Consider the following 17,048-nt stretch of genomic DNA (forward strand, 5'->3'; position numbering starts at 1 on the left):
GACACAGAGAGACAGAGATAGAGAGCAAGGACTTAGATGCAGTATCCTATATCAATATTTAAATAAAGTTCAATGTTAAATTAAAAAAATTAAACATTCCCATAGGCACTCATCAGTGTGACCACAAGCACCTCCATTGGTTCCTGTTAGTCTACTGGTATTTGGGACTTGATGGGTAGTAGAAGACACTTTACTTTTCCCTGATTGAATTCTATTCCCACGGATTGAACCTTTGGACACATCCTCCCACAGCTATGTAAACCTTGGGTGACGATATTCCACAAAACAGTGAGTCACTTCCATGCCTCACCATTATGTGATTCCCTGAAGTATGAGATGGCGCTGAATGGGGAGGAAGCTCAGAGATAGCTTCTCCTGTCCCACAGCAAACGGAAGGTCTTCCTACAGCAGCGGGCAGCATTCTGATTACCTAGATCCAGGATTTCCTCAAACCCCCCTTTCAAGAAGGATAATAGCGGGACTGACCCAAATTAGCGAAGAGGAACTGAGTTTTAGACCCCACAGGCAGTGCTCTCTAGGACAAAGCATGCTGTGCTGCTCAGTGGTTGAGTATGACGACTGACTTGCCTGACAGCATTCCCGAAAAGGGAGGAATTGTAGCCAATTTCTTACACCCATACTAATTAGCTAAGTTTCTATCATGTACAGGAATGACAACAATCTCTCATTAATGTAGCCTAATTATTTATTTAACTAGGCAAGTCAGTTAAGAACAAATTCTTATTTACAATTACGGCCCACCCCGGCCAAACCCGGACGACGCTGGGCCACCCTATGGGACTCCCAATCACGGCCAGATGTGATACAGCCTCGATTCGAACCAGGTTACTGTAGTGACGCCTCTTGCACTGAGAAACATTTAGTTATTGATTGTTTGATCATGTGTGCCCTTGATTTGGACCCTAGACCCGTCATTCTCCCTCTGTAAAACACTCCCTAATAAAATATCGCGTCACTTCCTTGCCAATCCCTTAGAAAAAAATATAAAATATTAGAAAGGGACGAACGACGCTGGGAAAGAGCGAGAAGAAGCCAGAAGAGAAGATAAAGAAGAAAAGACCGATGAAAAGAGGGATAGTGAGGCGGGAGGAAGAGAAACACGAGCGTAATCAAAGTAAGTTTTCCATACTTTTTCTGCTTTGGAAACACTCCCTTCAGAAACTTGATCGGCGGAGCCCAAGTTTTGTCCCCATTCCTCCCTCCCCATCGACATCACTCATTATGGCCTTCCATAGACTACTACTGCTGGGCAATCTATATGATACGTTTTAGAGTTCAATTCGCAGACATTCGCTATTTGTTGAAATGGGGTGCCGAGCTATGGCTGGCAGTAAGTAGCCTGCCTTTATGAGGAGTTGTTGATTTTCCTTTGATTAGGCATATCACTTGCAAGGACAAGGGGACGCACATAGGGACAAATTAACTTTCAACCGCTTACTGTTTCATCCCCTGATGAAAGTTATTAGTAAACAAATGACAGTAATGTCAGACTGCTTTTTAAATGTAGGCTACCTCATTGTTTTTAAAAGCTCAGTAACACCGGTTTGAGCCCATTTTCAATATAGTTTTCAATTCAATGCAATAGTGAATCATTGTAATTGCTTTTAGTATTGCCCTAGATAGTGTTTGTCTATGGCTTTAAAGTCTCCTACCCCGAGGGAAGGAATCCAGGCAGAAGTATGTTCTTGTGTTGCATGAGTATGTTGCACTTGCAAGTCTCAGCATGGCCTTGGCATAAATATCAATGCCAAACTACTCGTTGGTTTCTCACACTCTTGCACAACAGTGATGTTTTCATGTAGGCCTGTCATGACAGGTCACTGTATATAAGACCATAGAAGTCTGCCCAGTACAGTGACACTAATCAAGGGAAATGGCCCCTCAGTGACAGCTTGGCTCTGGGCCCCTCATATTCACTTACTCTCTGTTATCTATGTTGACAGTCTAGAATGGACTAATCTGTTCACTGTAGGTTTATATACTGGCAAAAACCCTTTTTGTGAAGGTATTTTATTTCTGTTGTGTCTTCTAAATAGGTTTATTGAGTTGATATTTGTCTCACACTGACTGAACTTGGCTCAGTTTCCGCATAAATAGATCACGTCAAAGTAAGAACATCAAGGTAGGTCGTTAGTAGTTTCATTTAGTCTGCCAGTGTGTTTTCTGATGCATAGAAGATCATGTTTCTGCTTGATGTGTTTTCTCACCCCACTGGTTTTCTTTTCTCCCCGTCTCTGGCCTCTGTCTATATTTCTGTCACTCTTTCATTTTTTCCCATGCTCTCTTCGCTACACCACTTTTTCTCTCCCTCTGTACCCCATTTTCTCTCTCTCTCTTGCCTCCTTTCTCCATAATTCTTTCTCCCTCTCTCAGCTGTCATGCCACTCCACAAGTCGTCCCACAAGGCACCTCGCCTGGACCCCACCATGATCTCAGCTCCGCTGGGGGACTTCCGCCACACCATGCACATCGGGAGGGGCGGAGATGCTTTCGGTGACACCTCCTTCCTGGCTACTGTCGGCCCCAGCCCTGACCCTGGGTCTTCGGGTGCCACGGCAACAAACGACTCAATGCCGCCCGTTGATTCCGAGACGCCACTTAACCACACTGATGATGTCACGGATGGCTTCGGAAGCCCACTGAACAGTGAGCTTCAGCATTCCGAGTCGGTGTCGTCCTTCACACTCGATATGGATTTCGACCTGGGCCCATCCATCATGGGTGATGTGCTGGGGGTGATGGATGGACTGGGGCTGGACTCAGACTGGACTAGGACTCGCGCTAATGAGGAAGATGTCTCCAGTCCAAGCAAAAGTCTTGTCATTGAAGTGGAGAATTTTAAAATGGCGGCGGAGGATCAGTCTGTCAGCATAAGGAACGAGTTGAATGAGAAGAAGCTTTTAGGGATCGAGGGAGATGGAAGGATAATAGAGGGGACTGGAGGGATCAAGGCCAAAGGCCAGAGGCCGAAGGTGAGATTCAGCGACAAACGAGAGGAGATCATTCGCCAAGCGTCGGAGGAGGAAGGTCAGGAGTTAGATGTTGAGGAAGAGTATGTGAGTCCCACTGAGGAAGATCGAGAGAGAGGGAACAACGTCATCAGCGTGCCAATCGCGGGAATAGAGGTACAGCCCATCAATCACAAGGCGGATTCACCTTCCAGTCCCGCCTCCTCACATAGCTCAGAGTATGAGGGTGTCACCCCATTGGACAGGAGGAGGGTTGACAACTGTCACTCAGAGACTGATTCCGAGGAGGAGGAGGAGGAGGAGGAGGAAGGGGGAGACAATGGACGGGGCTACACATTTGAAGATGAGTTTGATGATGAAATCGGCCTATAAGAGTGCTATGGGGCGTCTTACGTCAATCAATCAGAGGATAAAATGGTTCCTCATTGGTTGTGAACTATGTACAGTTTACTTCCTCTATGCATTGTTCTGCAAATTATCATTCAGAAGGGAGGTTTAACCAAAGCTAAGTATTTCAGAATAACAACTGGATATTTGAAGAGTCTCTGTTGAAATGTTTTTGGGACCAAATTGCTCCTTTGGATCCTCAGTCATAGACATGCAGTTAGTAAACAGTTACTACAGGAATCCGTTTCATTGAATCAATCTTATAAGCGCCAATTGATGGACAGAAAAAATTTGACCTTTGAAATAGCCACCTAGTATTCAGATTTGAAATGCTACATTTTTAACAGACACTGTACTTCAATTTATTATGTCTCAATTCAAAATACACAAAGAATAGCCTAGTATTGTTTTAGGCCAAGCAGTTTTTCAGTGAATAAATAGCCTAGTTTGCAGCACTTTAATTCATTTCAAGAAACTGGAAGCTTTACTGTTAAATCAGTGCTCAGTAAAAGATAATGACAGTTTTTTAAATGAAAATGATTAAGGCAAATGGAAATGTTTTAACTAACATGTTTTAGTTTTTACCAGGTCAAAGGTGTTTCTTAAGAGAAAGTGCATATGATACAGAAAGACTAGTATCTTATGCTGAAGGTGCCTTAAAGGGAGTTGTATTGTTCATATCCCTGTGCTTTAACTCACTATAGCCATGTCTTCCTTCTTTATGTTGTATTTTCATATCATGTATTGCTCAGAGCAAATTGCTTTGTTGTCCGTTTTGCATTGCATCTTAATGCTCTTTAGAAACAAACTACAAACTAAATGAACCAGCCTTTTTAGGACGAATGTAGATTTCTTTGCCACCTGTTTCTCCACCTAATTCATGGAAAGTGTTTTTTCCTGAGTGATTTTATTGTTAAATGCCACTGGGTTGTTCTACGAAATGAGTCCTTTTTAGGTAGTGTAACTTGGTTAAAAAATATATATATATTTTAACATTCTATAATGATGAGCACATTTTCAACTTAATAAAACATGTTTTCCCATCTCAAGAGGTTAAATAAAAATATATACTATAACTGCCAAATAAAGTAACAGTGTTGACCGTAACAGGGTTAATGATTTCATCTTAAATCAGCCATAAATCCCCTTGTGACAGGGGGAATGAAAGCTTGTTGCTTGCAACAGGGAGGGGCAATTGAATGCAAGGTTCAAAACATTTTATTAAATTAAACATTATTAGCCTGTAGCAATGAGTAGCAGGGGTGACGAGTTAAAGCTCGACCCACTCAGTTTTCCACCACAAAACACCAGAAAATGGCCAAAAAGAGTAGAACCAGCTCACCTGCGTTTACACTATGATTTGACTATTAGTTTATTTTTGAAAAAAATATTTAAAAAGGAATAGTTTCACGATATTAAGACAAGTTCAGTTCACGTAACAGGGTTGACCTTAAAATTAGTGACTTTTTTAAAATAAATAAAAATATGTTTACGATAATGATTCACTAATCTCATGAAATAAAGAATTATCTTCAGAAATGACTGTCAAAGCAACAGAATAACTAGGGTTTTACAATTTTGGGGTGAAGTGGATTAAAATCTTCTGAGAAGTCAGTGCACAGAGGGACATTTATTCATATAAAAAAAAATCAGATTTTGAATTTTCCATGTGGTCTACTTCATTTAATATAACAGGTTTTTCAAATCCAATATTGGTGCACAATTTCTACTTAAAATATCAAAGGATGCAAAAGCAACTCATTTCATGGAACAACCCTACTCTGTTTATGGATACCTCAGTTTAAGAATTTCCTCTTATTTAGAGCTTTAATATCTATGGTGTTTTCATGAAATAAATCTATCATTCCTATTTAATATCTATGGTGTTTTCATGAAATAAATCTATCATTCCTATTTTTTTTTAACTGTGGACTGTTCACATTCCAATATTTAATTTCTCAAGTCAGAATTTTTCTGACCTAAATTACATCCAATGTAGGCCTATTTTTATTTTAATGCATTTAGCCTGTGTAGTCAAATTACAAAAGTTCTTAGTATTGTTTTTAACGACCACTGGCAATCTCTGAAATTGATGTGCTTCATCTCATGTTTTGAATTTCAGTTTAATGTTTAATGCTTCTTTTGGACCAACATTGTACAATGGGGTTGGGTTAAATGCGGAAGACACATTTCAGTTGAATGATTTCAGGGGTACAACTGACTAGGTATCCCCCTTTCCCCTTACAAGTAATGCTGTTATCCCCCTTCCCCCTTACAAGTAATGCTGTTATCCCCCTTTCACCTTACAAGTAATGCTGTAAGGAGAAGAGGAGGGGGAAGAGGAGGAGGGGGTCCGGAAAGAAATGTCTCTGGACATGTTCTTTATCTTGTGATGGATCCTCTTGGATATGCTGGTTACTTCAATAAACATATTTCCTTACAGCGTAATGTTTCAGCAAAGTGTTTCCTTGTGTCAGTGTACTCATTAACTTTATGTGGAAAGATGGTAGGAACATGAATGCGAGAATACACTCTACTACGTCTGTATTTGGACAGGGATGCCAACCTTTAAAATGTGGCTATATTCTCCAGCATTTTGGATATGAGATAATGTTTCATATGAGATGACAGGACAGAATGTCACCTTTTTATTTGAGGGTATTTTACTGTTTAGAAATGAAAGCACTTTATAGATCTAGTTCCTCCCCCCATTTGAAGATGTCAAGCATTTGGACAAATGTCGCTTCTAGTCTGCCAAAGTAGTCAAAAGTTTAATATTTGGTCCCAAATTCCTAGCACATATTGACTACATCAAAATTGTGACTACAAACTCATTGGATGCATTTGCAGTTTGTTTTGCCCAATAGAAACTGAATGATGACTTGAGTAATTTTCTAAGTGAGTAGATACAATGTTTCTGAACACTTCTAAATCAATCCTGATGATACCATGATTAAGAAAAATCATTCATGAATAATGAGTGCGAAAGTTAGGCTCCAACAAAGCATGCAAACCTGTCACCATTACCAATAATGGGGGAGATGAGCATTTTTGGGGGGGGTATGATCTTTATCCCTCTAACTTTCTCACTCATCATTCACAAATAATTTATGATTATCTATAATAGTAGCATTCTTATTCATGTAGGTGTTCACAAACACCTATTCTTACGATAAAAGTGTCTCAAATGACAGTACATTATTCACCATTCACTTCCTATTGGACAAACATCATCCGAAACACAACCAAAACAAGCTGTAAATAAACCCCTTTCTGTGTTTACAAATATTGCCGCATGAGGGCACTGTGCGCAAGCTGTGCAAGTTGGTGGCAGAACAAGGGGGAGTTCTTATAGAACACCAGCAACAACAAAAAAAGCCTATTTACATGTAGTTTATTAGTGCCTTTCACACTACTTTTGGATTATGATTGGATTTTAAGGCTCGTATGAATGTTCTGCTTAATATAATGTTTGTGTCATCATCGCAAATCAACTGCATTATACTTCAACCAGTAAAATTGATATTTCGGCTAGCTTTTGCTACAGCCTATATCAACGAGCGTTAGCATTCTAGCTAACAACTGCTGCATCCTAAATTTGTTATTTTGCAAAGATACCAACCTAAATATAATCTTAACGACTGTTCAAGCAAGAATCAAAACATAATTGTAAGCGTATGAGAAACCCAAAAAGTTATTTTGTTTAGAAGTAATAAAAACATAGATCTAGGGTATGTTGATTGGGCAGATGGCAATGGCTTTCTTACTGCCGCCAAGAGTAGCGCGCATCTGTGCATGACGTCAGTGGACTGGACGTCAGTGTACTGGAAAAGGGTCTATGCATCCAAGAAGTTTGTAGTCACAAGCTTGATGTAGTTAGTGGTCATGTCAGAATACCCATACTTGTGTCCTAATAGGCAGTGGTCTAAAGTAATTAAGTAAAAATACTTGAAAGTACTAAAGTCGTTTTTTGGGGTATCTGTACTTTACTATTTATATTTTATATATATTTTACTGTATTACATTCCTAATGCAAATAATTAACTTTTTAATCCACACATTTTCCCTGACACCCAAAAGTACTCGTTACATTTTGAATGCTTGGCAGGACAAGAAAAATTATCCAATTCAAACACTTATCAAGAAAACATCCCTGGTCATCCTGGTACTACCTCTGATCTGGCAGACTCACTAAATGCAAATGCTTCGTTTGTAAATGATGTCTGTTGAGTGTTGGAGTGTGCCCTGGCTATCAGTAAATAAAAAAATAAAATGGTACCATCTGTTTTGCTTAATATAAGAAATTTGAAATGATTTATACTTTTACTTTTATTTTTGATTCTTAAGTACATTTTAGTAATTACATTTACTTTTGATACTTAAGTATATTTAAAACCAAATAATTTTAGACTTTTACTCAAGTAGTATTTTACTGGGTGACTCACTTTTACTTGAGTAATTTTCTATTATTAAGGTATCTTTACTTTTACTCAAGTATGACTATTGGGTACTTTTTCCACAACTGCTAATAGAACGTTTGAGTATGCCAATTTTTTTTACAATTTTATAGTATGTGACGTTTCAAAAATCGAGTATACTTTAAATGTGCAGATGTCATACTCATTTCGGCTTTGACAACAGCTGATAATCAATAGGGATGTGCTACTGAAATTAGTCAATAATGCGAAACCATGCAGTCCAGCATGACGCATTCTCAGTATGTGAAAATAGAACGTTTTATATTATGTGAATTTTCTTAAATCGTGTATGGTTTAAATGCCAGGATGTTCTGCTAATTTTGGCTCTTCATATAGTAGAATTCGATGCACACTTTTCCACAATGCATTGGAAGAGGTGGGCTGCGAGTGATAAGCTCCTAGGCTATTATTAATTGTGAAGATGCCCAATAGCAAGCTTCTGCGGCAACCTGGTCTTAGAACATTTCATATTATTCTGTATGTAAATCCGGGACACTCCATTTAGTATATGTTACGTCTGGTATGGTTACATAAGACAGATGGTTAATTAAGTCAAAAACAAAAGGAGGGTGGTTGGTCGGCGTATAACGTGAACGTCTAGCAACTTTTCAACTACTTTGGAGCTTCATTGCAAATACTTAGCATGTTATCTAACCCTTCCGTTAACCCGAACGCCCAGCCTAGCTAATATTAGCCACCTAGCTAGAATTCGTAACATATCATACGTTTTGCAAATTCGTAAGTTATGAAATGGGTAATGGACATCCAAAAATTAATATATGCAATACGAAACGTAACATCGTTCTAAATGGAGTGTCTCTGCTTTAAATACAGAATACTACAAAATGCTCTGAGACCAGGTTGTTTGCGGGGGTGTTCAAATGCCGTTTTTGTTCTTACAATGATCACGAGTATCGCATCGTAGACTAGTCTTTTTTCTCCTTAAAAACTACGTGGATTTATGTTTTTTTTTTGTTGTTGAAATGGAAACAAATTAGTTTGTCTTCAGTTCTTAAATAGGATAGATGAGCTATATGGTGTAGGTCAAATGTGATAGTCTTCCTATAACCAGCCTGAGTAGGCCTATAACTCCATTCCTATTCCATTCAGAGTTTAGAGAAATTAATGGAATTGGAAATGAACTATTATCAGGCTGGTTACTGTAATGCATGTCTGTTGAATTTAGAAAATATCCACCCACTCTGCCCCGCCCCACCTACTCAGCCAATCAGGAGTCGCAGCTGTGGCATACTGCATACTTTTTACTAAATGGTACATGCTAAATAGAATGCAACGGTGAGTGAATAGTATGGAGTTTAAGTATGTAGTATGCTAGTATGGGTATTTGGACAAGAACACAGTGTGCATATACAGCTCTGGAAACAATTAAGAGACTATTGCAAAATTATCAGTGTCACTATTTATATGTATGTGTTTGGGTAAAATATTTTTGTTTTGTTTTATTCTATAATCTACTGACAACATTTCTCCCAAATAACAAATACAAATATTGTCATTTAGAGCATTTATTTGCAGAAAATGACAACTGGTCAAAATAACAAAACATATGCAGTGTTGTCAGACCTCGAATAATGCAAGAAAATAAGTTCATATTCATTTTTAAACACAATACTAATGTTTTAACCTAGGAAGAGTTCAGAAATCAATATTTGGTGGAATAACTCTGATTTTCAATCACAGCTTTCATGCATCTTGGCAAGCTCTCCACCAGTCTTTCACATTGACTTTGTCACTCCTGGCGCAAAAATTGAAGCAGCTTGGCTTTGTTTGATGGCTTGTGACAATCCATTTTCCTCTTGATCACATTCCAGAGGTTTTCAATGGGGTTCAGGTCTGGAGATTGGGCTGGCCATGACAGGGTCTTGATCTGGTGGTCCTCCATTTACACCTTGATTGACCTGGCTGTGTGGCATGGAGCATTGTCCTGCTGGAAAAACCAATCCTCAGAGTTGGGGAACATTGTCACTCATTCCTTCATGTCAACCAACAGGCATTTTGTTGGGTTGAGAAAAAATATACACCAAAACAGTAATTTGGTAAAGTGTTTTATTTTGAACATGTTGGTACACATGCTACTTGTGAAGGCCAGAAGGAATAACATACATGCACAGTACATGGTAAATGCATGCCAACAGAGCAGTGAGGAGACTGATAAGTAAAAAACACAGGCACACACACACTTAGACCCTCTCTCTCTCACACACAACTATACAGAGATGGTCCTGAACACATTGAAACCTGACAGAGCAGTAGAGACCATCACTCCAGATATCTGCGGGTGCCAGTGGATTTCCTTGACCTCTGTCTGACCCTGGTGCAGAAACAGCAGCTGGGGGGGCAGGTCCTTCACCCCATCCGCCCTCGCACCCACATCACATGACTCTACCGATAGGTCCCATTGGCTGACCACGTCGTCCGCTCCAGAGGCGGCGAACACGCTGGAGTCCACAGGGTTCCATTCTACTGATGTCACTGGCGCGCTGTGCTGCTTGAAGTTAGCCACTGGCCGGCCCGACTGAAAGCACAGGTAGATAATATTACAGTTTAGCATCGTCTATCCTCACTTCTGTTGTGAGCATTCTGGTTTAGAATAACTGCATAACCATGTCTAAGATCTGCCTTGTCAAACACATACTGACCCCAGACCAGTCCTATGGGTGACCTCCCAAGTTAAGGGTTCTAAAGCGCAATACGAGTCAGACCATGTACCCACAGTTGATTTGGTGCTCCTCCAGCACATCAGAGTAATATCAAATCTCTAAACCTCGAAGCAAAAAAAAAGTTAAAAAAAGAGGTCCAGTGTGCGTGCGAGAGCCAACTTTCCTCTACATTCCACCCACATCTTGAAATACCATCATACAGGACAGGACACCGTGGGTGTAGAGAAGGGGCGGGGGTGACAAGAGGACTTATCACACAACGCATCACCAGGGGCAAACTACCTGCCCTCCAGGACACTTACAGCACCCGATGTCACAGGAAGGCCAAAAAGATCATCAAGGACAACAACCACCCGAGCCACTGCTTGTTCACCCGCTATCATCCAGAAGGCAAGGTCAGTACAGGTGCATCAAAGCTGGGACGGAGACTGAAAAACAGCTTCTATCTCATGGCCATCAGACTGTTAAACAGCCATCACTAACAATGAGTGGCAGCTGCCAACATACTGACTCAAATCTCTAGCCACTTTAATAATTACAAATTGGATGTAATAAATGTGTCACTAGTCACTTTATATAATGTTTACATACCCTACATTACTCATCTCATATGTATATACTGTCCTCTATACCATCTACTGCATCTTGCCTATGCTGTTCAGCCATCGCTCATCCATATATTTATATGTACATATTCTTACTCATTCCTTTACACTTGTGTGTGCATAAGGTAGTTGTTGTGAAATTGTTAGATATTACTGCACGGTCGGAACTAGAAGCAAAAGCATTTCGCTACACTTGCATTAACATCTGCTAACCATGTGTATGTGACCAATGACATTTGATTTGATTATTGTCCGATGCACAGAAAACACAGGTAGAGATTGATGGCAGTGTGTGACTGTTCAGCAGCAGTGGCGTGCAGTGAGGATTCATCTGTTAGAGTGTTGGGACCCAAACAAACCAACCCAGATGGTGCAATAATGATGCAAAGATGGCATTTACGGTATTTGCATTGCTTACATTCCCTTATGGGTTTAATATTTTCTAGAAAATCTTCAAAAATACCTTTGAGAAAGTTGCAACCATCCTGGTATTCCTGTTCAACCCAGAAATGCTATTTAAAGTTGCAGCTAATGTAGAAAAAAAAGCTGTGTACATTTGCAAATACTGTGCCAAATCATATGTGAAGAATGCAACAAAGATGCAGAATCAGCTGGCCAAGTGCATAAAGTTCCCTTAGCGCTCACAACAAGCAACCGTTGACAAAAGTCCCTCTACTTCTATTCGAGGTGAAAATGATGAATCAGACACCTTATCGATAGCAACAGCTCATGGTCCTCCTGGAATCAGATGTTTTTTTTGACTCAATGGAGGAACGTATTCAGAGAAATGCTGATGAATGTCTTGATTGAGCTGTGTATGCAACTGGTTCCCCTCTGATGCTCACAGGCAATGTGTCTTGGAAGAGATTTCTGAATGTTCTTCGCCCAGCATACACCTCCAACCAGACATGCTTTATCTACTCATTTGCTGGATGCAGAGCTCAACAGAGTTCAAGTGAAGGTCAAGAAAACCATCGAGAAAGCAGACTGTATTGCAATCATCTCTGATGGGTGGTTGAATGTTCGTGGGCAAGGAATAATTAACTACATCATCTCCACCCCTCAGTCAGTATTCTAAAAGAGCACAGACACGGGACAATAGACACACCGGTCTCTACATTGCAGATGAGCTGAAGGCAGTCAATGACCTTGGACCACAGAAGGTATTTGCACTGGTGACAGACAATGCTGTGAACACGAAGGCTGCTTGGTCTAAAGTGGAGGAGTCCTAACCTCACATCACACCCATTGGTTGTGCTGCTCATGCATTGAATCTTCTCCTCAATGACATCATGGCACTGAAAACACCAGATACGCTCTACAAGAGAGCCAAGGAAATGGTTAGGTATGTTAAGGGTCAAGTTATAGCAGAAATCTACCTCACCAAGCAAAGTGATAAGAATAAGAGCACCACATTGAAGCTACCCAGCAACACCCGTTGGGGTGGTATTGTCATCATGTTTGACAGTCTCCTGGATGGGAATGAGTCTCTCCAAGAAATGGCCATATCACAGCCTGCCGATATGGACAGCGCCATCAAGAGGATCCTGCTGGATGATGTATTTTGGGAGAGGGTGGTAATAGCTTGAAACTCCTGAAACCTATAGCAGAAGCCATTGCACAGATTGAGGGAGATAATGCCACCCTGTCTGATGTTCAGACTCTGCTTGCAGATGTAAGAGAAGAAATCCATATTGCCCTGCCCCCTTCATTGTTGCTCCAAGCAGAGGAAACTGCAGTTCTGAAATGCATCAAAAAGCGTGAAGACTTCTACCTGAAGCCCATACTCGCCTCACCGTACATGTTGGACCCCAAGTGTGCTGGCAAGAGCATCCTGTCTGGTGCAGAGATCAACAAGGCCTATGGTGTCATCACTACCGTCTCTCGCCACCTTGGCTTGGATGAGGGCAAGGTTCTTGGCAGTCTGGCGAAGTACACTTCCAAGCAAGGGCTTTGGGATGGAGATGCAATATGGCAGTCGTGCCAACATATCTCATCAGCCACCTGGTGGAAGGGACTTGTGGATCTGAGGCTCTTTCCCCTGTTGCCTCCATCATGCTCCATATCCCACCAACATCAGCCGCCTCAGCGCGCAACTGGTCCTTGTTTGGGAACACACACACCAAAGCACGGAACAGGCTGACCAATACAAGGGTTGAAAAATTGGTGGCCATCCAGGCAAATCTGAGGCTTTTTGAGCCTGACAACGAGCTATCCTCAACAAGGTTGGAAAGTGACAGTGAAGATGAGGCCTCAGAGTCTGATGTTCAAGAGGTGAACATTGATGAGGTCCGGGGAAAAGACATGGAAGCCTGAGAGGAAGACAACCAAAGATTTTGTTTCTAGAATATCATTTTACAAATGTAAGATGTTGAAAACATTTTTAGTTGCAATGGATCATTGGGGATAATTCAATATTCCTTTTCTTTTGTTGTTCAGTGAACTCAATTAAAAGTTCAATTCATAACTAAATCATTTTTTACATTTCTATTGGAAGAATTTAATAATTTGCAATTATGTCTACTTATGATTAGGTAAAAGGTATATGTTTCTGTCTCCATATATGGAAAATACACTACTGTTCAAAAGTTTGGGGTCACTTAGAAATGTCCTTGTTTTTTAAAGAAAAGCATTTTTTTGTCCATTAAAATAACATTAAATTGATCAGAAATACAGTGTAAACATTGTTAATGTTGTAAATGACTATTGTAGCTGGAAATGTTGTAAATGACCATTGTAGCTGGAAATAGATGATTTTTAATGGAATATCTACATAGGTGTACTGAGGCCAATTGTCAGCTTCAGTGAAGAGGCGACTCGGGGATGCTGGCCTTGTAGGCGGAGTTCCTCTGTACAGTGTCTGTTCTTTTGTCCATCTTAATCTTTTCTTTTTATTGGCCAGTCTGAGATATGGATTTTTATTTGCAACTCTGCCTAGAAGGCCAGCATCAACAAGGACATTTCTGTGACCCCAAACTTTGGAACGGTAGTGTATATCCCAATGCAAAAAACATCTACATTTAAATGGTATTAATATTAATTTCTGTTAATTCCGACAAAGTTTCCACCTCTGAATATTCCCTAAAAAATGTGCAACCCCAGTGGTGACTATTTAAACAGTCTGATGGCCTAGAGAAAGCAGCTATTTTACAGTCTCTCAGTCCCAGCTTTAATTCACCTGTACGGTCTCTGCCTTTAAATGCTAAATAACAAATGTTTTCAAGTGCAACTTTAGCAATGATGGTTTTGGGAAACAGCTCTGAGATTTAATGATGCTCCTACGAAGGTTCTAACGATGAACTTAGCCTTCAGTTTCCCAAAATAAACTTGCCCTGGTTGGTACCGTAGGATCAGCTGACCCTCCCTAAATCACAACCTTAGCCTAATGTCTAGGGGCAAATTAACCCTACTGCAGTTCTTACCTGGAACTGCCTCAAGTCCCAAACTTTCAGAAGTCCGTCGTCCCCGCCGGACAGGAGGAATGGTTCAGTCCTGTTCCAACTGATGACGTTGACGTCTGAGGAGTGTGCCTCCTTGGCACAGAGCATGGAGTTGGGCGGGGCTCTGGTGTCCCAGACCCGGATGGACTGATCCACAGAGCAGGAGGCAAAAACCTTGGGGTAGGATGAAAGAGAGGGAGGAGGAAGAAAAGAGGGAGGAGGGAGAAAAAAGAGGACAATGAGGCAGAAAGTTGCAGTTTTAGCTATAATTCTGCAACTGACCTCATTTCATGTCTGCTTCTTCTGACATTAAAAAAGTTTCTTTACATCTATTGATATTGTCACTCAGCCTAACATCCCACTGCTTCTTCCATCATACCGTGGCTTCTGTGGGTGACCACTGCAGGTCCTCCACGGACTTGGTGTGAGAACTGAAAGGCCGTTGGTCGATCTGCCAGGAAGTCCCTCCCTCCCGTGGTTCCCACACGTGGATGTTCTTTTTGCAGTCGCCACTGACCAGCCGACCTTTTAGACAAAACATACTAATAAATAAGCGTATTATTCTACTCATGTATTCACATTTATTTAGGGACAGTTTCCCAGAACCACATTAAGACTAGTCCTGTACAAAAAAATCTAATTTATCGTCAAGGTAATTAGATTGAGCCAGTCATTCTCATTAATTTGGGATGGAAGCCAACATAGTAGACGTCCCCTTATACATAGAACAGTATCTACACAGCGGATGGTGAGGAATATGCACTCTGCTTAAGACGTACCAAAACATCAGACGTGGCAATGGACCGACTCACCGGGTACTTTGGGCGACCAATCAATGGCAAAGCCCTCAGTCATGTGACCTGAGAAACTGAAGAGGGGCGTGGCTTCCTTCTGCTGTTTGACAAAGGTTGACATGGCAGCTGAACTGTGGACGGCTTCCATCTGGGATCGGAGGTCAAATATCTCCACCTGACCTTTCTCTGACCAGACAGCAGCCAATGACTGATCTCCACGATGGGTCACCTGGTGGGAAAACAGACAACGTTAATGTTGAGCCTTTCAAACCACTGCTGCCTCACATCACACACAGTCCAATCAGGGTGCATGTACAGAAGAACAAACTGAGGGTGCAAGAGATATTCAGATACTCTCAGACAATGAAAACAGTTAAACTCACTCGGACTCTGTTGATCCCTCCGTAGTGAGGCATCATGGCCAACTCCATCTGTGGCTTCTTATCTTCATCATCATCATCCTCTTCATCACTCTCTCCATCACTGCTCTCGTCCCCCTCCTTCACTTTCTCTGTAGTACCATGGAGGTTGTGCATGCGTATGAGAAGCAGTCTTAGAGGAAGGAGGAGAAAAGGTATGGTAGGATAAGTCAGAGGCCTGGGCAATGAAGGACTACCAATAGCGGGGTGTGCAAAAAGTATATTCAATGTGAGTATTTGGGGATCCCTTCACATCAGCCTCACAATAGGAAGGCAGTCTGAGGGTATGCTGAGTGTCATTGTTATGGATCGGTGGGTGTGACAGTTACCTGTTGCTGAGGGCAGCGTCAGCCTGTGTGCCTGCACAGAGCAGCATAGAGAGGGGATACTGTTCCCTGCCGTCTCCATTCGCATCTCTCAACACGTCGAAGCTCAGGCAAGGAGCACCTGGGGCGGGGGGTATATGGTGACAAAGCAAAACAATCAACAAGTGCCCATCTAGATCAATCTTTGGTGAATTACAAACTAATGCTATAACGTTAGCTAACAAGCTATCTAATACATTTGAAATAACAGTTCGTGACATTGCAAGTTCAAAACATTCAAATGAATTTGTTTGATGGGCAATAAAATAACTATATTAGCTAGTTAACTGTTGGACCAACCTGTCTGACACTCGTGGTACATGCGGTAAGCCGACCGGTCCATCTCGAGCTCCTCTCCGGGTTGGAGAGGCTGTTTTCCGGGGACATAAACTTGAGTTTCCTGTTCTCCATCCTTTCCCTCTTCTTCCATTTCGTCTTCGTCGCTGCCACCCCCTTCCATTTCTTCCATCTCTCCATCTTCGTTCGGAAGCGTGTCTTCTCTGGGCGCCGACATTTTGAGGGGCCAGGCTTTGCTTACTTCCGGTGGATTGATCACGTGGTTTGTCTCAGTTCGCTCTGTCTCGCTCATTTACGATAATTCAGCTGATGTGCCCCCTCTATTCCTGACCTCTTTTGGCAGATAGTCTGGAATTTTGCCTGACCCTTGCTACTGCCAGTAAAGTCCACTAATTCTAAAAGCATCTAACCAAGGAAGGAATTACTGTAATCTTATGGATAAACAAAAAGTATTACAAAATGTAAAGTGAACAAGATTTGAAAATAGTTGATTGTGGCCACCCATTTAAGGCAGGTGTTTTGAGCCCCACGTGTTTAGCTAAAATATTTGTTCCCCTGTTTCGCATGTTATTTTGGCATTAATACGTGTCAC

At 41.3% G+C, this 17,048-nt stretch overlaps 2 protein-coding genes across 2 annotated transcripts; one reads left to right on the forward strand and one right to left on the reverse strand.

Moving 5' to 3' along the window:
• The first annotated feature begins 326 nt into the window (after positions 1 to 326).
• Positions 327 to 5,247, forward strand: cdc42ep5 (CDC42 effector protein (Rho GTPase binding) 5). Its single transcript, XM_071396598.1, has 2 exons — positions 327 to 1,135; positions 2,395 to 5,247. Exons 1-2 carry the CDS (start codon positions 1,084 to 1,086, stop codon positions 3,360 to 3,362), a joined length of 1,020 nt encoding a protein of 339 aa, XP_071252699.1. The 5' UTR covers positions 327 to 1,083; the 3' UTR covers positions 3,363 to 5,247.
• Positions 5,248 to 9,908: 4,661 nt separating this feature from the next.
• Positions 9,909 to 16,720, reverse strand: grwd1 (glutamate-rich WD repeat containing 1). Its single transcript, XM_071395023.1, has 7 exons — positions 16,460 to 16,720; positions 16,124 to 16,241; positions 15,759 to 15,927; positions 15,394 to 15,604; positions 14,961 to 15,106; positions 14,564 to 14,755; positions 9,909 to 10,391 (listed from the first exon to the last, which is right to left on the reverse strand). The coding sequence occupies exons 1-7, from the start codon at positions 16,671 to 16,673 to the stop codon at positions 10,083 to 10,085; spliced, it is 1,359 nt and encodes a 452-aa protein (XP_071251124.1). The 5' UTR covers positions 16,674 to 16,720; the 3' UTR covers positions 9,909 to 10,082.
• Positions 16,721 to 17,048: the final 328 nt, after the last annotated feature.

Source organism: Salvelinus alpinus, chromosome 4 (genome assembly GCF_045679555.1).
Source record: "Salvelinus alpinus chromosome 4, SLU_Salpinus.1, whole genome shotgun sequence".
NCBI classification, from domain to species: Eukaryota; Metazoa; Chordata; class Actinopteri; order Salmoniformes; family Salmonidae; genus Salvelinus; species Salvelinus alpinus.

What these genes read in the sequence shown, in the direction of transcription:
- cdc42ep5 (XM_071396598.1), top strand. Translation starts at nt 1,084, where the DNA reads ATGAAAAGAGGGATAGTGAGGCGGGAGGAAGAGAAACACGAGCGTAAT. An exon ending in GAAACACGAGCGTAATCAAA is followed by an intron (nt 1,136 to 2,394) that starts GTAAGTTTTCCA and finishes TCCCTCTCTCAG; the next exon opens with CTGTCATGCCACTCCACAAG.
- grwd1 (XM_071395023.1), bottom strand. Translation starts at nt 16,673, where the DNA reads ATGTCGGCGCCCAGAGAAGACACGCTTCCGAACGAAGATGGAGAGATG. An exon ending in GGTCACCCACAGAAGCCACG is followed by an intron (nt 14,756 to 14,960) that starts GTATGATGGAAG and finishes TCCTACCCCAAG; the next exon opens with GTTTTTGCCTCCTGCTCTGT. An exon ending in GGGACTTGAGGCAGTTCCAG is followed by an intron (nt 10,392 to 14,563) that starts GTAAGAACTGCA and finishes CTGTGCTTTCAG; the next exon opens with TCGGGCCGGCCAGTGGCTAA.